The sequence below is a fragment of the Xenopus laevis genome, chromosome 6S (assembly GCF_017654675.1).
Source record: "Xenopus laevis strain J_2021 chromosome 6S, Xenopus_laevis_v10.1, whole genome shotgun sequence".
Classification (NCBI taxonomy): domain Eukaryota; kingdom Metazoa; phylum Chordata; class Amphibia; order Anura; family Pipidae; genus Xenopus; species Xenopus laevis.
Window position 1 is genome coordinate 117,393,885 of NC_054382.1, and position 26,174 is coordinate 117,420,058.

Here is a 26,174-nt window from a genome sequence, read left to right on the forward strand (position 1 = left end):
TAAACTTCAATCACTCTTTACTGCTGTACTGCAAGTTGGAGTGATTATCACCCCTCCCTTTCCCCCCCAGCAGCCAAATAAAAGAACAATGGGAAGGTAACCAGATAGCAGCTCCCTAACACAAGATAAGAGCTGCCTGGTAGATCTAAGAACAACACTCAATAGTAAAAACCCATGTCTCACTGAGACACATTGTTACATTGAGAAGGAAATACAGCAGCCTGCCAGAAAGCATTTCTCTCCTGAAGTGCAGGCACAAATCACATCACCAGGGGCAGCTGGGTAATTGACAAAATGTCTAGCCCCATGTCAGATTTCAAAATTGAATATAAAAAAATCTGTTTGCTCTTTTGAGAAATGGATTTCAGTGCAGAATTCTGCTGGAGCAGCGCTATTAACTGAATCATTTAGAATTTTTTTTTTTTTCCATGACAGTATCCCTTTAACAATCTGTACTTAACAAAGTTCTGTTCAAAAGTCCCAGGGTGCCACAGATTTTGACAATGATGAACACTGCAAAGGGTTGAGTGTGAGCTATATTTGTAAAGTATATATATTTTAACATAACGTTCCAGCATATTCTGACCCTGCTATCAGTATCTGTACAAGATAGTAAGAGCAGTACATATACCATATACCAGTGTAAGAGAACTCCTTTTATTTCTTCACAAAGTAATGGCCTACAGAGGAACGTTAGATCAGGAAGGAATTCAAGGAAATGTGCTTTTTAGATAGGAGTGGCTGTAGATTTTTCTCATAAAACGGGTGCCAGTGCAGTGGCAGGTTAGTACAGGTATATACAGGAACGGTTAGAGGCTTGGAATTTAGGAGAGGTGGGTGGGGTGCTGTTGATGGAAAAACTGATGGGAAGAAGAGTGGGATGAAGCACAGAAACATCTTCTTAGTGGTTAACTTGTTGTACAGAAAAATATATGATGAACATCACTAGTACTTTTTGGGTCATCACAAGATTCTATATGTAGCCCCACTTCGATTCATTAGTCTGCTTGTGTCTCAGGGAGATGCATTGGCGTTAATTTCATATTCTTTTTTATGCCTAAAATATAGAGAATCGGTGGCCTTCTGTTGGCTACATTGTGTCAACAGAAACTCTGAAACTTTTGATATTGATGAATATTATAGCACATTGTACATATTTTATTTGTTTTATTTTATTCAATAAAATATTATTTACGGTTTCGATAAATGGGGATTAGATTTATTAGAACATCTAGCATTTCTAGGGTAGGCTGAGCTACACATCTTGGCTTGACCTTCAGCGGGTTTAGCTAGTGATGTCTCTTTGGGCTATGCTTTATTGCAGAGAGTCTTCTCCAGTCATATCTCCAGTGGGCCTATATCATTTCAGGAAGATAACAGGATTCAATGTGGGGTGGTGTGTTTTTTAAAAGCTGCTCCTCATGACTCATGCTATTGAGCAGCCAAATAAATGTCATGAAGGGTCAGAATACACCATGAGGCCACATCATAATTCAGTTTCCACAGAAAATAAAATACTTTCTGTCATAACAACAGTTCAGCCTTCTTTTATAATAAGGGACAACTTCTTCAAATAATGTTTTATAGGCTGAAACTTTGAACTGCACAGGGAGCCCTTTTATGACCTAATTAAATCCCCTTTCACTTTACTTTTTGAGTGCACTGTTTTTTTATTGCTCTTTGTATCTAAAACAGGAAGACCTTGAGCAAAAGAGGAAGCTTGTTTTGTGGTAGAAGTATCCCAGATAAATGTCAGGGACAGGGGCCTTTGGGGAGGGCAGATAGCAGCCTAGAAAAGCTAGAGTTATGATTGTCAGTTTCCTGACATTTTTCGTGAGATGGCGATCGGTCGTTCAGGTTAGAAAATTTCTGTGGGCTACCGATAATATCTCTGCATGTATTACCGATCTGACGATATCAGTAGGAGACTGTCACCAGCTTTTGTTGGACGTAACTTTCCTACGATTGCTGGCAGGGGCAGAACATCGTCTGATCTGTTCTTTTACTACTTTATTTAATCTGAATGGTTAGTGGCAGGTCGGGAGGTGGCATTGAACGATCGTTTGTCCGATATGAAGGTAAATCTGCACGTCTATGACCAGCTTAAGAACCAACATGTGATTTGTTTTCAGGGCACTATGTGAAAGACAGGGGGGGAGGGACAATGTAAGAAGGCAAGAACTCCACAAGGTGATTACTATGGAAAAAACGGTTGAGCAGGTGATTTCAGAGCAAGCGAGAAAGCAATGGGGGAAGGATCCATCGGCTGAAACAGATGTGGAATGAGAGCTTAGCTGAACTATTGTAGGGACATGAACGAGTCTGTTAGAGGAGAGGGGGCCACTGATTAGCCAGGGTAGTTGGCACCTTAACTGTGGGAGGAAAATAATAAAATCTAGGATGACAATTGGAAGTCCACAACAAGTTTCTCCCTCCTTTGGCTTTCTCATCACCCTCATTGCTCCCATTATGACCAAGCCAAGATTTTGTGCAGCAAGTTTAGCTCTTACAAATGCCTGCACTCCACTCAAATGAAATGTTTTGGCATAATGTTCAGTATGCTTGAAAACAAAACATGGCAGCACAGTACAATAATTTTCTGCCAAATGCATTAGTACATTAATTTCACACACACACACACCCGTGTACAGTATTTAATATATTTACAGTATATATTTTTTTAAACTGCAGAGTGTAATTATGGTTGTGTTCAGCGAGGATAAAAACCGCGACGAACAATTAAAATACTGGAAATACTGGCACTCGCGACAGCACACAGCAAAGCAGCGGGTTCTGGACATTGGTAAGTTTTGAACTGATGACATACTGGGAATCAAATACAGATGGCTGTAAGTGGGGTCTGATTTCTGCAGCTTACAGTCTAGTCTAGGACAGTTGGAAAATGGAAATTTTATTTGTACAAACAGACTATTTTATATTCTTTATGTGTAAAGTAAATCAGGTTCAGTTGACTAGGGGTCAGGTAGGAGTCTGTTGTGGCCCTGTCTATGCTGAGGCTGCAGTTTCTGCCTGGGGTTTAACATTCTTTACTAACCACGGAAAGTAGTTTCCAAGTTATGCAAACACAACAGTAGAAAGACTGGTTTGGAGGGTTACCTGCCCTTAACCAATTTATCTACGAATCCTGGCAATAGCAGCATGGTTAACCTCCTCCTGAATTCATTTTCCCTTGCGCAGTATGGCACTTTATTTAAAATATAACTCAAAAGGTCCCCCCAGTGCACGTGTTATTTAATTCACTTGATATTCTTGTATATGGCAAAGGGAAAATCTCAAAACAACAAGACTTGGCTTCAGAATGTTTTACCCTCTCTGTTACATTTCTTCTCTCCTTGGTAAATGTTTTGTCAGTCCTTCCTCTGCCCTTAACACCGCTCATGTCATTATCTATCAAGCCAGTCATTATTTACTGTGGCAGGAGCAAGAATGGGGAAACTCTTTACCAACTGGAGCCATGATACCTTCATAAATAGCCAATTAGAGCTTTCGGAATAAAAGTAGGATGGCCTACTTATTTTTTTTTTTTTTTATTTGTTTATTTTTTCTTTTTCTAGTATTTTATTTCTTTATCTTGAAGTGTTGTATAACGTCGAGAATTAATGCATTTATTGAAATATTGTTTATTGATGCAATGTGATATATGTAACAAATGCTTTTATGCAACTATGTCGACAATTTTATTTCAATAAACAAGTTTTGAATATGAAAAAGTAGGATGGCCAAGCCTCTAGTGATGCAAACTGGCCATATACTCATATTTTAGGTATCCCAAATGGACTTATTTTATTAACATTTTTCTTACTGGAACTACACACACCCCAACAAGATTGCGTGGCCAAAATGATATGTCATTATCTTTATAATATTTCATTTAAATGTTTTATTCTGTATAAATGTTCCTTTCTCCATTTAATCTTTAAAAAAGTGGGGCAGTAATAAAACAGTATGTGGAATCTGTGTGTAAAAGTATGTTGTAAACGGCCAGTTTTCCAATATTATGAGTCTGAGCTGTATATTTACTGGATAGTTCACAGATTGATTTAGCATACTTTAACTCAATAGTCTTAAAATTATACTTTTATTATATTATATAGCATGGGTAGGTTTCAACCCTGATTATCCATAGAACGGCGCTCATTTTCGCACAAATTACTCATTTATGACATAAAACCGCTTGAAACTAGTGAACATCTGGTTTATTGAGCTATATTTAATATACTACTAAGGATTTCATGGACTTGTTGAACTCTCTCATTGTAATCTGGTCCTAGTATTTATTGCAACTGAGGCATTTTTACATTAAAAACAGCACCACTGTTAAGGTGGCCATACACGGGCCAATAGAAGCCTCCTTATCTGAGGTGTGTGGGGCCCTCAAACGGGCTTCCCCATTCAATATCTGTATGAAAGTCGGGCAGATGTCGATTGGGCAGGGTTAAAAATCCCGTTGGAACGCTGCCGCATCTGTTTATAGATGCGGTCTCTTGATCCAACCGCCCGTATTGGCATCATTATGATTCTATCGCTGGGCCCTAGGGCCTACGATCGGATCAGCACAATATCGCCCATCTCAATGTGGGCAGATCGGGGAGAGATCCGCACTGTGTATGGTTAGCTTAAAGGGATACTGTCATGGGAAAACATGTTCTTTTCAAAACACATCAGTTAATAGTGCTGCTCCAGCAGAATTCTGCACTGAAATCCATTTTTCAAAAGAGCAGAAAGATGTTGTTCAATATTTAAATCTGACATGGGGCTAGACATATTGTCAGTTTCCCAGCTGCCCCCCAGTCATGTGACTTGTGCTCTGATAAACTTCAGTCACTCTTTACTGCTGTACTGCAAGTTCCAGCTCCCTGGAAGATCTAAGAACAGCACTCAATTGTAAAATTCAAGTCTCACTGAGACTGATTCCGAACTGCCTCCCGCCGGCTAGAATGTGAATCGCCTGCGGGTTGCCACTCGGAGTGCTTCGTTTTCCGAAAAACTAAGCTCTCCGAGTGCCATCCGCTGGCGATTTACATTCTAGCCGACTGGAGACAGTTCGGGGAGATTAGTCGCCCCGAAGAAGAGGAGATTTGTCGCGGGCGACTAATGTCCCTGAATCTGATCGTGTGTCCTGACCCTTAAGGATAATAAACCCCCAGAACGTTGTTTGTTTTATAGTGTTCCAAACTCTAGACTTGAGTCATACAATGGAAGAAGTGTATAAACGTAACCATTTCATACCCAGAGATTACCTGGCATAAAATAGTTTACATAACACTGTAAAACAGCCATAAACAATTAGATGAGTGGCAGCAGTGAACTAATGCCATTGACACTATGGGGCTTATTTACTAAACTCTGAATGCAAAAATCACGAAAAATTCGTGATATTTTTTTCAGACTTTTAAAAAATCATGAATTTTTCAGAATTTATTAAACCCAGAGGATGGAAAAGTCTGAATTTGAAAATCTGGCATCTCAGACCTGTCGAGGCTGCATATAAGTCAACGGGAGAAGTCCCAATGATTTTTTGATGTGCGCTGGGTTTCGTGCAAAACCCTGAAGTTTTCTCAGTTTTTGGGTGAAAATTCCGAAAAAATCATGAAAATCAGATAAAAATCTGAAAAAATAATAAAAACACTCTATATATCCGGCAGATCTTTGATTACCAGTTATTGAGGAGCCACATTTGTATCTGCTGCATTTGCAACATAAAAATTTCCTATGCAGGACTGGCTTTGTGGAAATCCATGTAATAGTGATGCTATATTTCTTAAAAACGTAAGCTTTCTTAATAAATGGCATTGCGTGAAATGTATTTTGAGTGGTATCGTGCATTTATACTGTATATTGCTATTTTATCCTTTAACAGCAGACTACAAAGAAAGCTTTAACACTATAGGCAATATTGAAGAAATTGCTTACAATGCGGTGTCTTTCACATGGGACGTCAATGAAGAAGCCAAGGTAACAAGTTGTGTCTTAATGAGGACATTCATTTAAAAGAATATAGAAATTATGCAGAATTTGCAGACTGAGTGTTAATATATCTGTACACCAATGCTGTCTTGATCATCTCTTTGTGTTTTTCTTTTCTTTTCAGATTCTCTAATGCTCTATTTGCATTCTTTTATTTTTTTCTCTTTGATGCTAGCATTTCAACTATTCCATGTTTATAATGTTATAGAGTGCATTATAGTCCTTTAGATATAGAAGAGTTGTGCTTTAAAAAGTAGTGTTTCAGGCTGATTTATTGAATATTTCTGCAAAAACCATAATAATGCCTCCCTTCCACTTCCTGCTCCCTCAATCCCCAGGCTGTACAGGGGAGCTGACAGCTCTCAGCTCACTGCACTGTAGGACAGGGACCAATCAGGTGCTAGCAGGACCTGGTAGGGAACTGAAGCCTGCCTGTGCTTGTGTGACTGCAGGGATTTCATTGGCTGTCCCCCTCCTACTGTGCTTCTGGCAGGGACCATTAGGACACGCCCACCCCTCATTTAAAACACAGACAGGGACCAGAGAACATCTATGGGGAGCTCCAATAAAGGGGCTATTTTTAAAGATAATATTAATTTTTAGCACCATGTAAAAGCAACAACATATATTACTCATAATTGCCTACAAAATTGGTTGGTTTTTTTTTTTTCATTTATCCTATATTTATCCTATATGTCTCCTTTAAAGGTTTGCAATGCACAATTAAGATTCGCAATGCAAGATAAGCCTAAGAAGAATATTACATTAAGACAGATGAATTGCTATTTGCAAGGTTTTGCTCTTTGCAAATTTTATTACATTTCCCCCTATGTGTTTTATTAATAGGAGACCAATGTTTTGGCTAGCAATTTAGTCTTTATTAAAGTGACAATTCACATAGTCCAGTGTGTGTGTGTGTGACATCATCAAACATTACAGGAAAGAAACAAGCTTGAAGAGAAAGTACAAAAACAACCTAAGAAAGAGGATAAAATAATACACAAAAATACAAAACAATTGTAACAAAGCTCAGTATCATTATTGTATCAGATGAAGCTCAGTAGTGTTGAGCTTTATTTGATACAACACTACTGAGCTTTTTACAGGATTTAGGCAAACGTAAAAGTGATTCATTTTTTTGGAGCAAAATCAACTTTTTGGCTGGACTCCCATCCTTTCTCAAAGTTACAGAAAAAAAGAGTGCACCCAAGATAAACGGTTTATGGTGGGAAATCATTGTGACATCACAAGAATGTAACCCACGCCCTCTCACAGTGTAAAGGTGGCCATACACGGGCCTATAAAAGCTGCCGACAGACCGAGTCTGCAGCTTATTGGCCCATGTGTGGAGCCATCCGACTGGCTTTAACGATCGATATCTGGCCGAAAGTCGACCAGATGTCTATCGGGCAGGGTTAAAAATCCCATTGGATCGCGGCCGCATCTGTTCGTAGATACGGTCCTGTGAATCGGCTACCCATATGATCTGATTGTTGGTACCTAGGGCCCACGATCAGATCAGCCCAATATCGCCCTCCTCAATGTAGGCATATCAGGGAGATATGACCCTAACAAGATCCACTCGTTTGGCGAAATCCCTGAACGAGCGGATCTCTACGTGTATGGCCACCTTAATATATTAGATATTAAAGTGACCCAAATCTAAACAACACACAGCCCAAAAGATAAGAGCATGCATTCTCAAAATCTGTATAGGTACTGCGTACCAGGCTGGTCAATGGGTGCTATTCCAGGGCACCTAAATCCATCTGCGGTGGGCAAAGACCTTACTGCATCAACATGCATTGAAACTGAAGGGCTATATCAATTTTATGGACCTCAGCTGGTTCACCAGGGTGGTAACGGAACCACTACATCCACTACTAGAGGGTTCCGTCAGGTTAAAAAATATATGGTATATAACTCAAGGATGGAAATGGGAAATTCTCTGAAGTGCAGCAAATAAAACAGTGTAGCCACTTCATCTCATATACTTATGGCACAAAATGTAACTTAACCAATGTAACAAGTTAATAACCTGAATATACATTGTACTCGGAAAGTAGGCACCAGATATATATATATTTATTATCAGCAAAGAAAGCACAGCAGCTAAATACAAATGTCCTTTAATGAATCTTTATTGTTGTATGGTGTATCCACGCATTTCGATCTTCATGGGATCATTCTCATGATAACATATTTCTTTTTTTTTTTGATGGTTTTTAGTATGTTAAGTTTACTCTCAGCTCTCCTGTATTCAAACTACTGTTTTATTCAGTTTAACCTACAGATGTCCATATCTAGGCCAATGAAAGATGGTTACTCTGTCCCTCCAGACCAGGGATCCCCAACCTTTTGAACCCGTGAGCAACATTCAGAAGTAAAAGGTGTTGGGGAGCAACACTAGCATGAAAAATGTTCCTGGGGTGCCATATAAGGGCTGTGATTGGCCATTTAGTAGCCCCTATGTGCATTGTCAACCTACATTGAGGCTCTGTTTAGCAGTGCACCTGGTTTTTATACAACCAAAACTTGCCTCCAATCCTGGAATTCAAAAATAAGCACCTGCTTTGAGGCCACTGGGAGCAACATCCAAGGGGTTGGAGAGCAACATGTTGCTCACGAGCTACTGGTTGGGGATCACTGCTCCAGACCAAGTCAGCCACTCATGTATAGGGCCCAACAACTGGTCTGCCTGGTACATTACTGGCAAAAACTGGTCTGATACTAATCAGGCAAGTGTGAAAGTGTGAAGGATACATGAAGTCTGAAAACACAAGATACAATAATAAACATTTAATAAACCCAGGCATGGGATCCGTTATCCAGAAACCCATTATCCAGAAAGCTTTGAATTAAGGAAAGGCCATCTCCCATAGGCTCTGTTTTAATGAAATAATTAACATTTCTTAAAAATAATTTCCCTTTTCTCTGTAATAATAAAACAGTAATTTGAACTTGATCCCAACTAAGATATAATTAATTTTTGGAAGCAAAACCAGCTTATTGGGTTTATTTAATGTTGACATGATTTTCTTGTACAGTATGAAGATCCAAATTACAGAAAGATCGGTTATCCAGAAAACACCAGGTCCCAAGCATTCTGGATAACAGGATGCTTTCTATATGTATAAAACCACTGCTTTATATATTTTAGTGGGTAAGATGTTTCCATGACAAATGTTTGCTTAGTCCCATTTACTATATCTTTCCATTTCAAGAAATGAAGAGATAGACGCCCAGGTGATTGACTGCACCAAACTCCACCTTGTTTAGAGCTACACAGTGTTTTTCTATTGTCTAAACACGTTCAATGTTTACTAATCACAGATGCACCACCCCTTGTACTCTTAACGTTTTGTCAACTTTGTGGTGCTCTCCCTTAGGGGCAAATTTACCTAGGGTCGAATATCGAGGGTTAATTAACCCTCGATATTCGACTGCCGAATTGAAATCCTTCGACTTCGAATATCGAAGTCAAAGGATTTAGCGCAATTCGTTCGATCGAACGAATCAACGATTGAAGGATTTTAATCCATCGATCGAAGGATTATCCTTCGATCAGAAAATTGTTAAGAAGCCTTTGGGTACCTTCCCCATAGGCTAACATTGGCCTCGGTAGGTTTTAGGTGGCGAACTAGGGGGTCGAAGTATTTTTTAAAGAGACAGTAATTCCACGAATGGTCGAATAGCCGAACGATTTTTAGTTCAAATCGTTTGAATCGTAGTCGAAGGTTGAAGTAGCCCACTCGATGGTCGAAGTAGCCAAAAAAAAACATTCGAAATTCGAACTATTTTTCCTCTATTCCTTCACTCGAGCTAAATGGGCCCCTTTATAGATCTTAAATCTGATCAGACATCTAATGCTTTTATGTTCATGTAACTTCATCTATGACTAATTATAACATCAATCTAGATATTATGTTGAAATGTGTTTTAGTTTGAGGTTTCTGTGGTGCCCAGTGGCGTAACTAGTTATTACTGGGCTCCACAGCAAATTAATTTTAGGGGCCCCAACATAACCAGAGTTTGGCCTTTTTTTTTACCAATATAAGTTGAAATTGCTCATTAAGTAGGACCTCATGGGGCCCCCTGTACCTTCTGGGCCCACCTGCATCCGCAGGGTCTGCTTCATCTGTAGCTACACCCCTGGTGGTGCCCCTTTTTGTCTTTGGGAGCAATGATTGTGTCTTTCTTCTCTAACCACATGCTCAGTGGGTTGGGATTGGGGGAATAAACAAGAATGGCTACTCCCAGGGACTCAGACCAGAAGGTCATGCCTTTAACCCTAAGTGAACCTAATTATAAGCTAAGGTTATAGTGGGTTAAGTTTTGGTGAACATAATTACAAATATCCCTCAGCTCTTTCAAACACCATCCACCCCTTCTTGATTTCTTGGGACCAGTTTTCCTAAAGTCCACAATGCATTTGTCTGTTTGACGTATGGTAAGTGGTCTTTGGAGGAACCTTGACCCCTCCAAGCTTTAGAGGTTAGAAACCATGTTTTTTTCAGAAATAAAGTATTGGGTTATATACAAAAAAAATAAAAAAGTTTGCACTGGCTCTATCATGCATCCAATCAGATGTTTATTTTTAAAAGGTAACAAGTAAATGCTATCTACCGATTGGCCGCCATTGGTTACTTGACAATTTGCAGTCCATATAAAAAAAATAAGAATTTCCACGATGCCACACTGTATCTTTGGGGTTATATGCAATGGTGGAAGGGTCAGAGGCCAAACCGTTTTCATCATAGGCCTTTCACCGAAGGAACACTGGTAGGGCAATGCTGATATCAAGTGTTACTCTGATTTCTTGGTCTAGGGCCACCCCTTTGATCTACTGTCTCTGTCTGGCCTGGTGTCTCCATATTTAATCCATATAAAAAATATAAGAATTTATAGAAGGTCACACTTTCTCTCCACATATACCAATAGCAGATTGACGAAGTGAAACATGGCGCAACCTTTTTCCATTCTAGTGAATGGTACAACTCTGGAACATGTTGACCCGATTATGGCTTCATCTGTTCTCAGGCAAGGATATTTGTACAATATGTATAAAGAAAACCCTACCTTGCACATGAAACCCTGTTTTGCTACATACAGAAACTCAAGGGAGCAGAACATTACTAAAGATCCCACAGTATTATTTTGCTTGTTTGTATTAAACTGGAGACATGGATTCATTCTGATGCAATGAGTTGTGTGTTTGCATAATTTCCCTAGGGCTGCCTAGTTCACATCTAGTTAATGGGGTGGGGCGCAGGTTCCTTTAAAGGTATGTAAACATTTACTGGAGACTTTGGTGTTGTTGTAAAAAAAGGGCTAGAGTACTACTGAGTTTTATAGCCTTAGAAACTGCTCTATAAAATGGCCTCACATGCAAATAAAGTGACAGTCGGCACCTATTTTATTCTTGTTTGTAAGGTTATTGGGGAGGGGTGTGTTGATCATAATTACTGTTTAAAATGAATTTTATTTGCTGCTGAATTATAGATTCCTTTCTGCATTGCATTATCCGTTTACATGCATAACTGCTGTCAAGGGCGCTGCACCAATAAGGCTAGTTGAGAAATTTGCCTCAGGTTTTCAAACCAGAAATTTAGCTCTTCTAGCGACGGGTCCCCCCTGGAACCCTCCAGTGTCGAAAAAAGGTGAATGCAGGTGGGAAGGGGGCAGCGGGAAACCCTCCTCAGGTGGCAGAGGGGTCAGGATTGTCTCTGTTATAAGATTTTGTTAGAAACATATAAAAACCTTGCAACTTAAATTACGCCACTAAATACTTTCTATGTCAGGGAGAGATGATCAATTGGCAGATCGAATTTGGGAACCTTCAAATAGCTCCTTCCCATTTAGGATCGTTTTACACTGGAGGGGCCTTGCTTGGTGTCTGCCACATTAATCTGTTATCTGTTCCTGTGGGTTCTTGGGATACACCAAATCTTAAAGTCCGTTTGTAGCAGGATTTGACCCAATCCAAGTGTCTGGTTGAATCACGTGGCTTCACGTAAGTGGTGGACAATTGGGGTGTCCAAATTTGTATGTACCAGCTATGGTTTGGTGTCAATTTGGGATTCAGGGGAATCCAAAAAAGGATTCAAAGCAGCTTCCCTGGTGGGATGGCTCCTCCCATACCCCTTATCATGGGCGAAAGGACAAGGTAAAAGTTGGGGATGGGGGAGCGGTGGCATTTACAGTGGGTTGGGTTGGATTTCACTTCTGTAAGAGCTCAACACTGAGATGGGGGAGCCCTAAGGTAATGGCCCTGGTGGGCCCCAGACACCCCGGTTCAACACTGTTTGTTGCTATAGGTTATTGCCCAGTGTTTATAAATGAGTCCCACTGTATTAAGTACCCGGAGAGCAAGCTGGGATACCTTGCATGCACTGGACAACTTTCATGTTTTTATCTAGCTGTACATATACATACACCAACAAAGACATGTTTATGCTCAAGGATTAACACCATTGTGTTGGTGCCCAGAAGCATCTGATCAGTTTCAGTGCTAAGCAGGTTGCGTAGACCGGCTTGGACTCACCTGCACGCCCTCAGATTTGGAAAGGCCAAGCTGTTACTTGTTTATGCCAAGAGTGTTTGGGAACCTGAAAGTGCTTCAACTGCTCTAGTGTGGGAACATTACAACATGTTTATGAAGGAAGAACAAGTTAACACGCTGCAACCTGCATTTGTTTAATAAACAGTGTCACGTTTTTCTTAAATCATGGAAGTCCCCAGCAGGGCCGTCAGACTCTACTCATACCTTGAGCATAAATTTATATAAATGGGGCGACTTTCCCTTCCATATGAGGAGCAGCGTTTTTGTCTTTCTGCTATTATCAGATCTGTCTAATAACAATCCTTTGTTTATAATAAAAGCTGGTGCTGTTCTGACCAATGTGTTTCAGCCATCCTATTAAATGTTTGCACAGAAGTTTAATACTTACGTTACTTTTGTCTCACCCAAGTTGACATTTCAGACTTTTTGTTATCAGAATGATTTGTTAAAGGGGTATGAAAAACTGAAATTCATCTTCATTTTATATCTATCTCAAGAGATACCTGTTTTCTAATTCCTACTTACTTGAAGTCTCTATGGAAGTTGGATAGGAGAGGGCCTCTACAGAAACATAATAAAAAGTAACAATAAAATGTAGCCTTGCAGAGAATGTTTTTTTGGTTGTGAGGTCAGTGACCCCCCCAACAAACAAATCACATTTAAAAGCAGTGGTTCCGCTTTAAGATAATCTTAAGTATATTAGAGAATGACTCTAAGCAAATTTTCAATTGGCCTTTGTCTATTTTATAGTGTCTTCTGACTCTTTCCAGCTTTCAAATAGGGGTCACTGTCCCCATCCAAAAAACAAATTCTCTGTAAAATACATGTATTGTTATTGCTACTTTTTAATACTCATCTTTCTTTTTAGTCAGGCCTTTCCTATTCATATTCCAGTCTCTTATTCAAATCAATGCATGGTTGCTAGCAACCAGATTGCTGATATTGCAGACTGGAGAGCTGAAGAATAAAAAGCAAAATAACTCAAAAATCACAAATAATAAAATATGAAAACCCATTGCATGTTATCTTAAAATATCATTCTGTGCAACTGGTTTAATGGTGCCTTACTATTCTGGTAGGATACATAAGGAGCCATAATATGTTTTAATGAAGTTGCTGCAATTGTTTGACATTGTACCACATCTTCTGTCCTCCTGTAGATTTTCATCACCGTCAATTGTCTGAGTACTGATTTTTCCTCGCAGAAAGGGGTCAAAGGGCTCCCTCTTATGATTCAGATTGACACATACAGTTACAATAACCGCAGCAACAAGCCAATCCACCGGGCGTACTGCCAGATCAAGGTCTTCTGTGATAAGGTAACGTTAGCTTTTGTGTCTTCTGTCAGAGAATAATATGCTTATACCACTTGCCTGCTCAGTAGACCTCTGCTCAGTAAGAGCCTAATAAACAGTGCCTGAGATATAGGGGCAGATTTACTAAAGGGCGAAGTGAGTAACGATGTCGATGATTTGCCAGCGTTACCTCCTTCCGGCACTTCACCAATTTACTAATGGGCGCAGGTGTAACTTCGCTAGCGAAAGAGACAGACGCTAGCCATCATTCGAACTCGATTGCCAGGCGAATTGACGTTACTCTGCAAATTCACTAAGATGCGGATTTTACTGAACGTTGCCTCTTTCGCCAGCTCAGACCAGGGGAAGTACAATGGAGTGCATAGATCTTCCTCAATCTTTTGTTACTTACACCATATTTTTAGTGGAAAAAGTTTCTAAGTCCCAAAAAACGCTGGAATCTTTTCCTTTTTTCCGAGTGATAGCCTGCAAAAGTCCTTAAAGGGCATGTAAAGGCAAAATAATAAAATCCCATTTTTACTTTCTTTAATGAAAAAGAAACCTATCTCCAATATACTTTAATTAAAATTAAAAATGTGTACCGTTTTTATAAGAAACCTGACTGTATGCAGTGAAATTCTCCCTTCATTTACTGCTGTGGATAGGAATTGTCAGATGATCCCTAACTGCTGAGCAGGGAAACAATCATACTTATGAACAGCAGGGGGAGCCCCCGCCTTACTTCCCAGCCATGCAGAACTCAAGCAGCTTTGTTTATGACGATCCCTTAGCAGCCCAGACCACACTGAGCATGTGCACAGTCTTAGTCTTGCAAAGATGTTTAACAAAGTTACAAGATGGTGACCCCCTGTAGCCAAATTTGAAAGCATAAATTATTTGTTTGATTAGGCTTGTGGTGCAAAGTTCATGTTCATATTTAGTATACAAAATACAGCATTTCTAGCCTTATTCTATTTTAGACTTTACATGCCCTTTAAAAAAAATTTTGGGTAACCATAACATAAATAACATATGGAACATAAACTATACACTGGGCTCATGTGTAGGGCATTATAACAACTCTGTTGTCTTTATTAAGGTTCCCTGGGCTTGTGTAATGTAATGTATTTGCTGCAACATATACGTCCATTCAACTTTATAATTTCCTGCGGTATGCAAATTAGCCTGAGCGAAGACCTTTGACGAAGTTGCGATCGGCATAATTGAACGCTAGCGCATCTTCACTTTGATTGCCGAAGTAATGCTAGTGAAAATTCACTAGCGTTCGGCGCCCTGGACGCAACTTTGCATTTTAGTAAATCAGCTGGCGAATTTTTGCAGCTTAGTAAATTTACCCCATAAGGCCTTGAGAAAAGGCTAAAACAGTGTTAATGGCGTAGAACACATGTATCTCCACTAACTAGGACCTACAGAAAGAACAGCTGCTCAACTGAGTGCAATAAGCAGGAACCCTGGCAATGCATGAATGTTGGGCTCCCATTGGAGAATACATACATTTTGTTTCACAAGCCATATTTAATGTTTATTTACAGATACAAGTGCAGATACAATATGCCATTTTGCCTTTTTTTACTAAACACCCCACTTTGGTTCGTATACCCCAGTGTGGCAACTAACTGTCCCATTCTTCACACTTGGTCCCGCTGTGTTTGTGTAGGTTTTATTCCACACTCCCTACACACACTACTAGGTATTCTGACTTTGTAAGGATTATTTTACTACAACCCTAAACCCTATATATATATGTAATGCAGGGGAGCTTTTTGTCGTGCCGCTGGCTTACACAACTCTTAGCAGATTTATCAAAATGTGAGATTAGAACTCACCAAAGAAAAACTCACTTTCTATTCATTCCTGTGGGACTTTAAGAATCGTGTTTATCAATCGAGTTCACCATTTGATAAATAATCTTTTAAAAATCCCATAGGAATAAAAAGAAAGTGAGTGAGTTTTTCTGTGGGGAGTTCTAATCTCACATTTTGATAAATCATTTAATATCCATAATTTCTACCCATCGGGTTAGACACCAGTGTAGTCAAATAGCTGATGGGAATGGTGGTAATGTAGGGGTGCCACCTTTTCTGGGGCTGGAAAATGGGCATGGGGGGCGGGCCAGGTGACGTCAGGGACAGGACTGGTGACATCAGGGGCGCGACTGGTGATGTGGTGATCAGCAATTGGCCGATTGCCATGTCATTATTTTCAATATCCTGTCCTAATATGGAAATCTGGACAGTAAGGTTTCACCCAGTCAGCCCCCCTAAATTGCACCCAGACAACCCTTCTAAATACACGGCTGTCTGGATAAAATCTAGACAGGTAGCAACCCTATGGTAATGTTTGGAAATATTGCTTTTCATTATGCTTTCTCAGATTATACTATCAGTACTGCCCTATATGTGTGCTTTCCTCTTCTACAGACATTGTTTTATAGCATTCTATAGACATACTGTAAATACAAGAACCCGCTGGTTGCTAATAAATGGGAGTTTTAACCTTGAAAACAGCAAATAAGCTGCAGGTAAAACTTAGTCCCTTTTATAAAATGTATAATGAAGCAATAGAATTCTTAATGAATCAGATAAAAGTTGAGTGTAGGACTGGCCAGACCAGGAATGACTGTGACATAGTTGACCATCTTAAATACAAGTATATTGCAATATATGGACAAACAATCCCTGTTTTGTTTAAAGGGTAAGGCATTTTTAGTAGCTTAATACACAAAATGTTTCAATGTCCTTAATATATTGATAATGGGTTGAATGCAGAGGAATCTTGTATTTGTCTAAATGAATTTTGTGGTCACAGCCTCATTGCACCCTTGCTTAATGTTTTTAAAAAATAGCGGTGATGAGCACAACTTTCCCTTGTTTGTTATAATTTATAGTATTCCAGCCACGATGTATGCTGCCTATGCAGAAGCTGCCAGGCAACCTATCTCAAGTGAAGTGGTGCCGTATAGATACAAGTCTATACGTATATAGTCAAGTAGTTAGACACTGCACTGCAATAGACCATTGTATAATTTCGTATACAGGTAGGGCCACAATTTTGTCGAAAGACGTAACACTATTACATACGTGCTCTGAACTAACCCTTCTCTGCTACACTTCATTCCTAGCCGGTGGCTTTCTGGACTGGAATGCAGTAAAAAATAAGATACCATAAAAAATGATGCATTTTATTGGAAGGGCAAGATACGCAAATGGACTGGAATTTTATTTTACTTCCATTTCATTGCTATTTAAAACGGGGCCAGTAAAGTTTTACAGTATTTGGTTTATGGTGTGATCTTCTTGGATTTAAAGGAAGACAAAACTCGCATGCCCATACTGTGGCCACTCTTCCATTGTGTCCAATCCCAGTGGTGTGTTGGTTCCCTCGTACTGGTCTCCAATCCAGTGGACATCATATGTAGGGGGTTTAGTGGGTGAGAAAGCCATTCCACACACATGGGATAAAATTCACTGTCCAGCTTTATTACAATGGTTAAAACAACAAACAGGTATCTATTACAGATGTACTCCTACCCTATGACATGTTAAGTCACCTGACGCGTTTCATACCTCCTTCTGGCACTTCATCAGAGGTGAGGTCACAGGATATCCTGTGCCTTATATACCTGTGTTCATTAAAAAAAATCTCAGATATAAAATAAACAAACAACATATATTCTGTTTGTTACAAGTCATATTGGTCACAGCTGGTATTGTCATTATATAATGTTAAAAAAAGACACATTGGTTTTTACACTTTCTTGACAATAAAGCCCTTCACTTGTAAATCATCAAATATACATATATACACATTATGGCTGAAAGAAGCATGTTACCTCCCAGTCATTATTGAGACCATGTGGATGCCTAGTCCTTAAGGTAAATATCCAAAATGTTTCCCTTTGGTCAATTATTCTCTTAATATCGCCTCCACGTGGTCCCAATTTGACATGTTCTATGCCCTGGAATTTAATATGGGAAAAATCACCCCCATGTCTACACATAATATGCTTACCTATAGCAGAAGTTTGTTTATTCGAAAGATTTATTTCTTCTATGTAGAAGAGGAGATTTGTCGCCGGGCGACTAATCTCCCCAAATTGTAGCGTGTGTCTCTGCCCTTATAAGGCAGAGGATATCCTGTGACCTCACCTCTGATGAAGCCCAGAAGGAGACATGAAATGCGTCAGGTGACTTAACATGTCATAGGGCAGGCGTACATCTGTAATAGATACCTGTTTGTTGTTTTAACCATTCTAATAAAGCTGGACAGTGAATTTTATCCCATGTGTGTGGAATGGCTTTCTCACCCACTAAACCCCCTACATGTGATCTTCTTGGATGTCGCTTGAGAAATAAATTGCACGAAACTCTAGAATTTTCATGTTCTGAATCTTTGCCACTCTGATACAATTTTGCTATGCCCTGTGTTTATGTGCGTATAAGGTTTTCTTAGTAAGGGCAGAGACACACGCTACAATTTGGGGAGATTAGTCGCCCGGCGACAAATCTCCTCTTCTTCGGGGCAACTAATCTCCCTGAACTTCCTTCCCTCCGGCTAGAATGAAAATCGCTGCGTGATGGCACTCGGAGCGCTTTGTTTTCCGTAGTCGTCTGAAGTTGCCTCATGAGGACAACCGGGCAACTTCGGGAAAACAAATCGCTCCAAGTGCCATCCCGCCGGCGATTTTCATTCTAGCCTGAGGGGAGGCAGTTCAGGGAGATCAGTCGCCCTGAAGAAGAAGAGATTTGTCGCGGAGCGACTAATCACCCCGAATTTCAGCGTGTGTCTCTGCCTTAAGTAGTATTTCCAAACTCCCTCTATTTCCACTCCCTTGAAAGTAAATTACATCCAGTAAAGGACAGCTGAAGCTTTTGTTCTACATATTTCAGTACAACCTCACCAAAATATGCCAAAGGTGTCCAATGCCGTACTTATCCATCAAGCTATATTATAATGCCCCCTAGTGCCTTTGCATATAATAGCACTTATAAGAATAGATTATAATCAGAGAGTTCAGAAAGGAAAAACAAGCAGATGGTGAAACATTCCCCTCAAAAAGTATTGGTATTGTTGATGGTTGAGGGATGTTATCCCACTGGATATTTTGCTTTTAGACCTGTTAGCCATTCCATTGTTATATATAAACAAGCTGCTGTGTAGCCATGGGGGCAGCCTTTCAAAGCTGGAAAACAAGAAGGAAAGGCACAGGATACATAGCACATAACAGATAAGCCCTGTCCAATACAATGGTGTTATCTGCTAAACAGTGACCGAACTAGGTGGGGGCGGGCCCTGGTGCGGCCCGTGCAGCAGGGCCCCGCCCCCCACCCTCATCCGTGCGGCTGCAGCCGACTCCAGTGGCACGTGACTGCCGGGGGGCCCTGCGGGGGTGCGGGCCCTGGCCCAATTGCACCCCCTGCTCCCCTGGTAGTTACGCCACTGCTGCTAAATATCCTGAGCCTTTTCTCCTTTTTTTACAGCTGGAATGGTTGCCCCCAGAGCTACACAGCCGCTTCTTTATAAAAACAATAGCAGTTTTTCTGAAGCAAACACACAGCTTTTACCAGTGCAGAGCAACAGTACATTATATTTTAATTAATTTGATACACTTTCAGTTTTTGGTGTTACTGTTCCTTTAATGCCTCCCCACCATATAGAAATCTAAAACCTTTGCTAATTTACCAGTTTTGCAATGGCTGTTTAATTCCTTATATTATACCGCCGTGTTGGTTCAGGACACCAGGGAGGAGAATATTTCAGTCTTTTATCCTTTTCTTACATTAAAGGGATTTTATCATCAAAATAGAGAGGAAGTTTTAATTGTAACTGGAAGCTCTGTGCCTTTGTGTCCTGCAGAGCTGTGCCAATAGTATTTACTTTTAAATACTCTACTGCACTAGTAGGTCTGGTCTGCGCTGCTTTAATTACTTCTAATTTCTTTCATGATACTTCTACATTTCTTTCATGATTACTTCTTCTGCATTTTAAAATAACCCACAATTCCAGCCTGTGGAGCAAAGCACACCATGCCATGTATACCAACTACCCAAACATGTCTGCATTTTCTCCGCAAAAAAACCCCAAAACCTCAATATTTGCTCATAGACCCAACAGTCAGAGTGTTATACTTGGTGATTAGCTGTAATTGAGATGTCTATAAACAGCTATTCAAGTGTTCTTATGTTTACCATCCATGTGTTCACTGTATGTTTTCATTGTATATTTTAAAGAGTTACATAGCTATGGAAGCAGGCACCTTTAGCTGCAATATCCATAATTCACAAACCTGTGGTATAGGTGTGTCACACTGGTATCCTATCCAATCAGTTAGTTTTAATTGATCATACCTGTAGTTTTATGGTGGAGATTTGGGGATATTTAGTTGCCCGGCGACAAATCACCTCTTATTCGGGTGACTAATCTCCCCGAATTGCCTTCCCGCCGGCTACAATCGAAATCACCGGTGGTATGGCACTCGGAGTGCTTTGTTTTCCGAAGTCGCACGTAGTTTCCTCGTGAGGCAACTTCAGGTGACTTTGGAAAATGAAGCGCTCCGAGTGCCATCCTGCTGGCGATTTAGATTCTACCCGGCAGTTCGGGGAGATTAGTCACCCGAAGGAGAGGAGATTTGTCGCCGGGTGACTAATCTCCCCGAATCGTCATGTGTGTCTCTGCCCTAAGGCTAGCAGATTAGTAGTCAGCACAACTGCAACTCACTTCTTTGGCTGGGTGCACGTCCTCCAGTGGCCACCTTCCACTGGCAATATTAGCGAAGAAAGTTAGTCCAGCACCCACTGTTTCATGAATAAAACGGCCTTTATTGGACCAAGGGCATTACAGCAACGTTTCAGACCAACTGGTCTTTTATCAAGCTAACCAACATGTGATTCAATAGTGCTATTTATACACTCACACACCATCTAGTGGTCATTAGTGACAATTAATATATAGAGAAAATGGACTAATCATTAAATCATCATTTTGCATATAACAATATGTCATTATAGCAGTATACAAAATCAGTGCCAAATATAAATAGGAAGACGACCAAATGTGAAAAATATCTGTAAGACATAAAAGATAATACAAAAAATATAAACAACAATATTAAAACAGATAAAAGTATCAATAAAATCATCGGAAGATAGGACTCAGATCATACTCTTTGTTTAGGCCCCCAGGTTCCAGAGTTTCCAATTTTCTGATCCAATAGGCCTAGATCTTCACTTCTTCATCATGGAAAGGGGGAAAACTATTTTTACTTTCTTGCTTTGTGACAAAAAGTCACGAGATTTTCCCTCCCCACCCGTAATTTGCATATGCAAATTAGGATTCAGATTAGTTTCGGCCGAATCCTGCTGAAAAAGGCCGGATCACAAACCAAATCCTGCATTCGGTGCATCCCTAATATATATCCATGTTTGATCATGCAGTTTGGTCAGACTCTCAGGGGATGTTTGCTAGGCCAACGGCCATTTCTGCATGCCATTTTACAATCTTCTGGAATCACAGGTAATTTGTCACTTTTGACATCTACCTATTAGTCCCTGGTTCATTTGCAGATGAACTAAAGCTGGTTATATTCTGAATATCAGCTTCTTTGTTGAGGTCACCAAAGGAGTCGGTCTTTTACCTATTTGGCCAATGATCATAACCGGATCCTATGTAAATCCTTCAGGATTAAATTGCATCAATGGCTTTTAAACCTTCCTGATAGACATGTGCTGTTCCCCAGTCAGGTATTGTTCTTTGTTGAAGGAGAAGGAAAGGCTAAAACTAAGTAAGCTTTATAAGAAAGGTCTATATAAATACACCAGTAAACCCTCAAAGTAATGCTGCTCTGAGGCGAAAGCACAGTGCTTAATAGATCTGCATTTTTTGTAAATATGTATATGTGCCATAAAAAGGCTGAGCAAACTGACTAGTGAAACCATATTCAGTTGTCCCCTCACAGATGAAACAGCCGAGCAATAACTGAGAGCAGTCACGCTGCTTTTGCTGTGAGATGAAGAGATGAAAATTGTACTCAAAAAAATAATTGCAGAGGGCCGTTTTTAAATTTAAATAAATCTCCTCTAAATATAGAATGGATCATTAGAAAGAGGAGACCGGAATCAAGGCCTGAACATAATTGAATATCTTCTCTGGTGCCTGCTGCTTTTCCTTGGCATTAAAAAATGTATGAGCTTCGTTATCCACAGATACTTTTATTCTTCTCATTTTTTTTTTTTTACCCTCCAGGGAGCAGAAAGAAAAATCCGTGACGAGGAACGGAAACAGAATAAAAAGAAAAGCAAAAGTCAGGCAACGCAGGCTCAGTGCAACAATTGTGAGTAGTATTTGGGGTGAATTCCATGAAAAACAGATTGTATTCTCTATCTCTCTCTTATCTACCTTATTGCGCCTGTTTCTCATTCTCTGCTCACATTACAACATACAAGATTGGCTCGATAACGATCCAATTACATTGCTTCATCAGATAAGGATTATCCCTGTTTTCCAGTGTCACTTGTCAAGGCCATTATTTCCTAGATGGGAATGAGAATTTTTCTTATGCCAATGTCAGACAGGGCAATTCTCAGCATTTAGGTGGACAAAACATTTGAAATCGCCACTATATTTGGGGGCATCATTTCTATACGGACACCTGAGGTCCTAGTGCAGTGATCCCCAACTAGTGGCTTGTGAAAAACATTTTGCTCCCCAACCCCTTGGATATTGCTCCCAGTGGTCTCAAAGCAGGGGCTCATTTTTGAATTTCGGGCTTGGAGGCAAGTTTTGGTTGCATAAAAACCAGATGTGCTGCCAAACAGAGTCTCCAATAGGCTGCCAGTCCACATAGGGACTACCAATAACCAATCACAGCCCCTATTTGGCACCACCCAGGAACATGTTTCATGCTTGAGTTGCTCCCCAACTCTTTTACATCTGAATGTTGCTCATGGGTGAAAAAGGTTGGGGACCCCTGGCCTAGGGTAAAAGTTTCATAGGGATATAAGTAACTTGAGCCATAAGTGAACTGCCAGTCCAGGCAACTGCCATGGAAGAGCAAATGTCAGGATAGGTATAATCTTATACTGGTATGGGATCAGTTATCCAGAAACCAGTTATCTAGAAAGCTCCAAATTATGAAACGCCATCTCCCATTGACACCATTTTATCCAAATATTAAAAGTATTAAAAAATTATTTCCTTTTTCTCTGTAATAATAAAACAGTACCTTGTACTTGATCCAAAATAAGATATAAGGAATCCTTATTGGAAGCAAAACCAACCCATTGGGTTTTTATAATACCTACAGGATTTTCTAGTAGATTTGAGGTATGAAAATTCAAATTACTGAAAGATCCATTATCTGGAAGACCCCAGGTCCAGAGCATTCTGGATAACAGGTCCAATACCTGTATTTATTCACTGGTTTGTCTTCCAAGGTGAACAAACCCCTAACAAACATTCACAGAATAATTCACATTACATGGTGGCTAGTCTTCAGGATATACAACATGTGTGGCTGCACAGGGCACTGTATGGAAGGCCGGGGGGACCCAACTGGCCATTATCCTTTGGTATAAATGCACAAGCTGTATAAGAAGTATGTTTTTAATGACCACCCTAACACTGACCCCTGGAACTTGAGATCTACTCGTTTGGAATGCTGCCAAATTAGCAGATGTCTGCCCAAGTTGGTCACCCATGCATCTGGCCACACTTTGACCCACCGGGGATCCATCAGGCAAGGTGGAGTCTGTCAGGATTTTCAAACCTTTCCAATAGATATCTGTCCTCTGTTTGTTTTTGTAGGCTATGATGTTGTAGGTTAGAATACATGAATGGTTTGCGCTCATGTGGCTACAGTACCTTATGTTTATGCTGTTATTGTTATGTGTGTGTGTAGCAGCCGACAGCAAGTTATCAGCAGTGCCCCTGCAGAAGAAAAGTGACATTACCTTCTTCAAAACAATGACCGACTTGGATGTCCAGCCTGTTCTCTTTATACCAGATGTTCACTTTGGAAACCTTCAGAGGACCGGCCAGGTATAGCTGAACGAGGAAACTGGCTTACACTGTAATGTACATTATAGACTATGTAAGATGTTACACACAAGCCAAACAATGGCACATAGGGTGGTTTGACTGTTCGAGAGGGGACTCCAGGGGTGACTTCTATTAGGCTGCAAAGGGAAGCAAAATGAGCCAATTTCTGTTGTCAAATATATGCCCTGCACAGCTAAGCAACAGTTGTGGTTTCTTAACTCATCATTAGCCTTAGCCAAAGATATATGATAATCACATGGTGGGGCTTCATGACAATATGGAGCTTGCTCCTCATGCATGGTGAAAGAAGCCTGATTTAATTCGAGTTTAACAAAGGTTTTGATGTGGGTAAAACAAAAGGACCTCCATGTTCTATGTCTGAACATTCCAATGGCATCACTTGGTAAATGGTGCCTTAGACCAACACAGCTAAACCTTTACAGGTATCCAAACCTTGGGGAAGATACATATCTCGAAATAGGTCATAAGTAAGGAACCCTACCGAGCCCTCTATACTCCTGACCACCAGCAGGTGCAGGGTCTGTGGTCTTGTTTTATACCACACCACTGGCTGAGGGATGCCCATAAACACATGTCCATTTGGCTACTCTTGACAATCCATGGTTTAAATAATGGCATCCTTTTATAATAATCAGATCGGGGCTCAGTCAGCAGCTTTTCAGACCACTGCAGAAAATTGAGTTGGCCAAAGACTTAATTGAGCCACAAATGTAGTCCAACTGAGCCCCATGTAATAAGATCATTGGACCATGGTCAGTGATGGATATCAAGACACTGGTAATAGGTGCACCATGATACACTGATACATCGCAGTGCAGCCATTTTCTAGGAATGCTAGGTTGATGGCCAACATGAGATAGCTACAGTATATCAACATGGCAGTGCTAAGACCTATGTGGCCATGGCCTAAGATAAAACAAGACATCATGAAGTGCATTTGGAAGCCAGATTGTTACAAACACAAAAAAGTTGAACTGCCCTCAGTGCAAAGCCCATTAAATAAGTTTATAATGTTTATAAATGTCTGTGCACTTTTTTTATTTCTTATTCCTTTTCCAAAAGGGGAGATAATAATATGCTTAAAGCCATTTGCTATCGATACATGCTTGTTCCTTTCTGGCCCGGACTGGCAATCTGTGGGTTCTGGCAAATGCCAGAGGGGCTGCTATATGGTGCCATAGAAAGTCAGTATTTAGTGGGCTGATGGGGGCTGTTTGGGCCTCTATGTGGGCTGATTGGGCCTCTGTGTACCTGAAATGCCAGGGCCTATTTTAATTCTCAGTTCGGACCTGGTTCCTTTACTGGGATCTGCTGCTTGTACCTTCTCCGTCTGTGTCAAGGAGGTTTAATTCTACAGCAGCCACAAAACCAAAGATGGTCATCACTGCCTCGAGATAAAACATGTGATTTGATAAATAAAGCCATTAAACACATTGCAACAAATGCCAACATTATTACACTGTGATGGCAATTATTTACCTTTCTCAGCATTTATCCAATTACACTAATAAGCCCAATCACACTATCCAATTACAGCATAGCCAATTAAAGCTTTCTCCATATTTTAATGTGCTCTCAACTGGTTTCCTTTTATGATTTGGATGTTCTGTTCATTTCCCCACAGGTTTTCTACAACACTGATGATGAAATTGAAGGGTAAGTTGGAAAAATGCCCTCCCAGACAGTGGTATATACAGTAATCAGAGAAGTAGTTTTTACCTTTTTTCTACAATAAGATCTTTATTAGTACCACTTTATATACACTGATCATTGGATTGTTCTCGGATCTGTGCAGCTTGGTCATGGGAGGAGAACAATGAATTATTAGAGGCCAATTAGCACATACAGTATAGGTATATAAAAACATCTATACTATAGAAAGAGGCATATTGGGAGCAGGGAAGGTTTTAGGGTAAGAGCAGAATTTGCATCTGGGGGTCTTTTTTTGTCATGAACCTTAAAACTAGAACATATTAAGACGTTCTTCATCGTGAAATTATTTCACAATGTATTTAACACAAAATGGTTGATATAAACGGACAGCTTGTTCCATTGGCCCTTCTTTTTGTGCCAACTTAAAGGAACAGTTCAGTGTAAAAATAAAAACTTGATAAATACATAGGCTATGCAAAATAAAAAAAATAAAAAATCTAATATAGTAAATGTAATGTATAAAGGCTGGAGTGACTGGAAGTCTAACATAATAGCAAGAACACTACTTCCTGCTTTTCAGCTCTATAACTCAGTCAGTC

General features: G+C 40.1%; 1 protein-coding gene across 3 annotated transcripts in view; it reads left to right on the plus strand.

The window, feature by feature from the left end:
• Positions 1–26,174, plus strand: part of grhl2.S (grainyhead like transcription factor 2 S homeolog) — a 58,104-nt gene that overhangs the window by 25,678 nt on the left and 6,252 nt on the right. For all 3 annotated transcript variants that reach the window (XM_018223887.2, XM_018223888.2, XM_018223889.2), the window contains exons 7-12: positions 2,692–2,803; positions 5,882–5,976; positions 13,711–13,869; positions 22,108–22,195; positions 23,762–23,901; positions 25,547–25,578. In XM_018223887.2, coding sequence (XP_018079376.1) covers positions 2,692–2,803; positions 5,882–5,976; positions 13,711–13,869; positions 22,108–22,195; positions 23,762–23,901; positions 25,547–25,578 — 626 coding nt within the window. The remainder of the gene's footprint in view (positions 1–2,691; positions 2,804–5,881; positions 5,977–13,710; positions 13,870–22,107; positions 22,196–23,761; positions 23,902–25,546; positions 25,579–26,174) is intronic.